Raw genomic sequence first — 3,036 nt, 5'->3', positions numbered from 1 at the left:
CAAGAAGGACTTGTATACTTATCCCTCTGATTCATTGATTTTTCTGATTTGTCAAATTGACTGTGAATTAATTCAAATCTTAAGTGGTTCTGGGGACATTCCAAAATTGGCATCAATTTTACCCCCAACACTAACCCATAGCAACGTTAAAGAAAGTTTGAAGGGAATATTAAGGGGGAACATTTCTAGAAAATGTGTCAGTATCAATATGTGAGAATCCCCATTATACGCAGCAGGAATGGGGTTCTCCTTATAACCATTATAGAAGAACAAATGATGGTGGGAATGATGTTCCGATGCAGTAAATATTCCTTTTATTACTAACTGGGTAAACAAGTTGAGATTAAAATTCTGCTTGACTTTCCTCCAGGTAATGTCCATGAAGAACCAGACGTTGGTCAGTGAGATTGTTCTCTTGGGATTTCAGAATCTCCACAACTTCAAGATTCCCCTGTTCTCTCTGTTCCTTCTGATTTACATTATGACAGTTTGGGAGAACGTCCTCATTATGGTGTTGGTGTCCTCCAGCCAGAACCTCCAGTCCCCCATGTACTTCTTTCTCCGTCAGTTGTCCCTATGTGATCTTGTGGAATCCACAATTATTGTACCTACTCTGCTCCAAACTGTTATTTATGATAAAGTCATGTTGCCCCTTGTTGGATGTATGATACAGTTTTCTTTTCTTACTGCAACTGAAGCCTTTGAGTGTTTGCTTCTAGCAGTAATGTCCTATGACAGATATGTGGCCATCTGTATCCCACTGCGTTACTCTTCTATAATGTCCCACAGGGTTTGTGTTACATTAATTGTCATGTCTTGGCTGCTTGGCCTCACGTCTGCATTGCTTCTTGTAAATACAATGGCCACACTACAGTTCTGTGACCAAAATACCATCAACCATTACTTCTGTGATTTCTTTCCTCTTCTAGAACTTTCCTGCTCAGATACTTTCTTAGTGCGTTTAACTAATATCTTATTGTCCTTCCCAGTTTTTTTCATTCCTTTTATGCTCATCGTTGCATCTTATATGTGTATTGCCCATGAAATCCTAAAGATAGTGTCCAATACCGGGAGACAAAAAGCCTTCTCCACCTGCAGCTCCCACTTGGCTGTGGTCTCCATATTTTATGGGACTCTCATTGCTATTTATGTGGTTCCTCCCAGAAAAGAATCACAGACCATGAGTGAAGTTCTCTCTTTGTTGTACACAGTCGTTACCCCACTGATTAACCCAATTATTTACAGCCTGAGGAATAAAGATATCAAACAAGACCTTGACTACCTCACCAACAATAGGCAAACACTAGGAGTAACTTAGACCTATAGATAACCAACCACAACCCTTCCTCAAGCACGTCTGTGTGTCAGTTGCAAACTTTTTTAATAATGCCATTAAAATATCTTGTAAAGTCCATGGAGCAGAAATAACTTTGGTTTCTTTACTGAAATGAGATGACCTCAGAAGAAAATATTATTTTATAGGAGTGTGGTATATGTTGTGTCTATGGAATATAGTGAAACACACAGACAAGTAGCTGCTGGAGTAATTGTGTAATGCTTAACAGGAAGGAAACTCCATAACTCAGTAAGATAAAAGTAGCAGAGAAAACATAACAGCAGATTCAACAGGAAGCCTTATACATAAGACTCTAGTTCTAGAACAGCATCAGCAGATTCAACAGGCACAATTACTTTAACTCATATTTAACAGTTCTCTCCCCTATCAAGATTCATGGTGGTAACACCTGTAAAAGAAATGGTTAATAAAAGTCACAAGTTATAAGTTAAGTCTATCAGGAGGTCGATGCTCTCTTTGTGGGTAACGCCCTCTTCTATGGAAGGAAACTGGTGCTCGGAACAATCAGGTACCACCGATGCTTCAGAGTAAGTACTCTCCATTTCGGTTGGACTTGCAGGGGTTGTTACCTCTGGTGATGTCACAATCTGGGGCTCAAGGGGTACCCCATTAGTATAGGGAATTCCAACAAGGCTTTGTGTCTGGTTTTGCTCAGTGGTAACTGCAGTATTACGTAGCTGGTCAATATGACGACGCCAATATAGATTGCCTGCCACTTTTACCGTGTAACTGCATGGACCTCTTTGAGCAGTGACAATTGCTGGTAGCCATTTATTAGGCCCTCTGTAGTTCCTTGCCAAGACGGTTTGCCCAACACTAAGCTGCCGCAAGGTTCTCCTCTCTCCTCCCCTGATTTTAAACTAATGGTTTCTCACATGACGATTGAGATCTGGTTTCAGCAAGTCTAACCGAGACCTAAGATTGCGGCCCATAAATAACATTGCATGCGTGCAGCTTGCAGTTGTATGAATTGAATTCCGATAGGATAACAAAAACCTTGCCAGTTTATGCTGCAGGGATCCACTTTCATGTGCCATTGACTGCAGTGACTGTTTCATAGTTTGTACAAATCTTTCGGCTAAACCATTTGTTGCAGGATGGTGTGGATTTGAAGTAGAATGTTTAATTCCATTGCGTTTCATAAACAATTGAAATTCTTCAGAAATGAATTGAGGATCATTATCACTAACAATCTGTTCAGGTATTCCAGTTCTTGCAAACAAGGTTCTCAATACATCAATAGTATATGAGATACTAGTAGACTTCATGCAGAAAACCTCTGGCCATTTAGAATGAGCATCCACAATAATGAAAAACATCAGTCCCAGAAATGGTCCAGCAAAATCAATGTGTATACGTTGCCAAGGAGCAGAGGGCCATTCCCACAGATGAACTGGAGCTGGTTGTGGCATAGACTGCACCCATTGACATCCATGGCACTTGTTTGCTAGTTGCTCTATTCGTTGATCAATTCCTGGCCACCACACAAAACTCCTAGCAAGTGACTTCCTTTTTACTATGCCTAGATGGCCTTCATGCAGCTCATCTAGTACTCTTGATTGCAACTTTGTGGGAATAACAACACAAACTCCCCAAAATTACACATCCTTCATGTATGGTCAGTTCATGTCTACGTGAGTAGTAAGGAATAAGTGGAGCCTTGTCTGTATACTTCCAGC

The 3,036-nt window shown here is 40.6% G+C and overlaps 1 protein-coding gene across 1 annotated transcript; it reads left to right on the top strand.

Annotated features, from left to right (window-relative positions):
* Nucleotides 1–303: 303 nt before the first annotated feature.
* LOC108710516 (olfactory receptor 1468) lies at nucleotides 304–1,318 on the top strand. Its single transcript, XM_018251651.2, has one exon. The coding sequence runs from the start codon at nucleotides 374–376 to the stop codon at nucleotides 1,316–1,318; it is 945 nt and encodes a 314-aa protein (XP_018107140.1). The 5' UTR covers nucleotides 304–373.
* The last annotated feature ends 1,718 nt before the right edge of the window (nucleotides 1,319–3,036 follow it).

This window comes from Xenopus laevis, chromosome 3L, assembly GCF_017654675.1.
Source record: "Xenopus laevis strain J_2021 chromosome 3L, Xenopus_laevis_v10.1, whole genome shotgun sequence".
NCBI classification, from domain to species: Eukaryota; Metazoa; Chordata; class Amphibia; order Anura; family Pipidae; genus Xenopus; species Xenopus laevis.
This window is presented reverse-complemented; position numbering and strand designations above follow the sequence as displayed.

Excerpts from the sequence above, each read along its gene's own strand:
- LOC108710516 (XM_018251651.2), top strand. The coding sequence starts at position 374 with ATGTCCATGAAGAACCAGACGTTGGTCAGTGAGATTGTTCTCTTGGGA.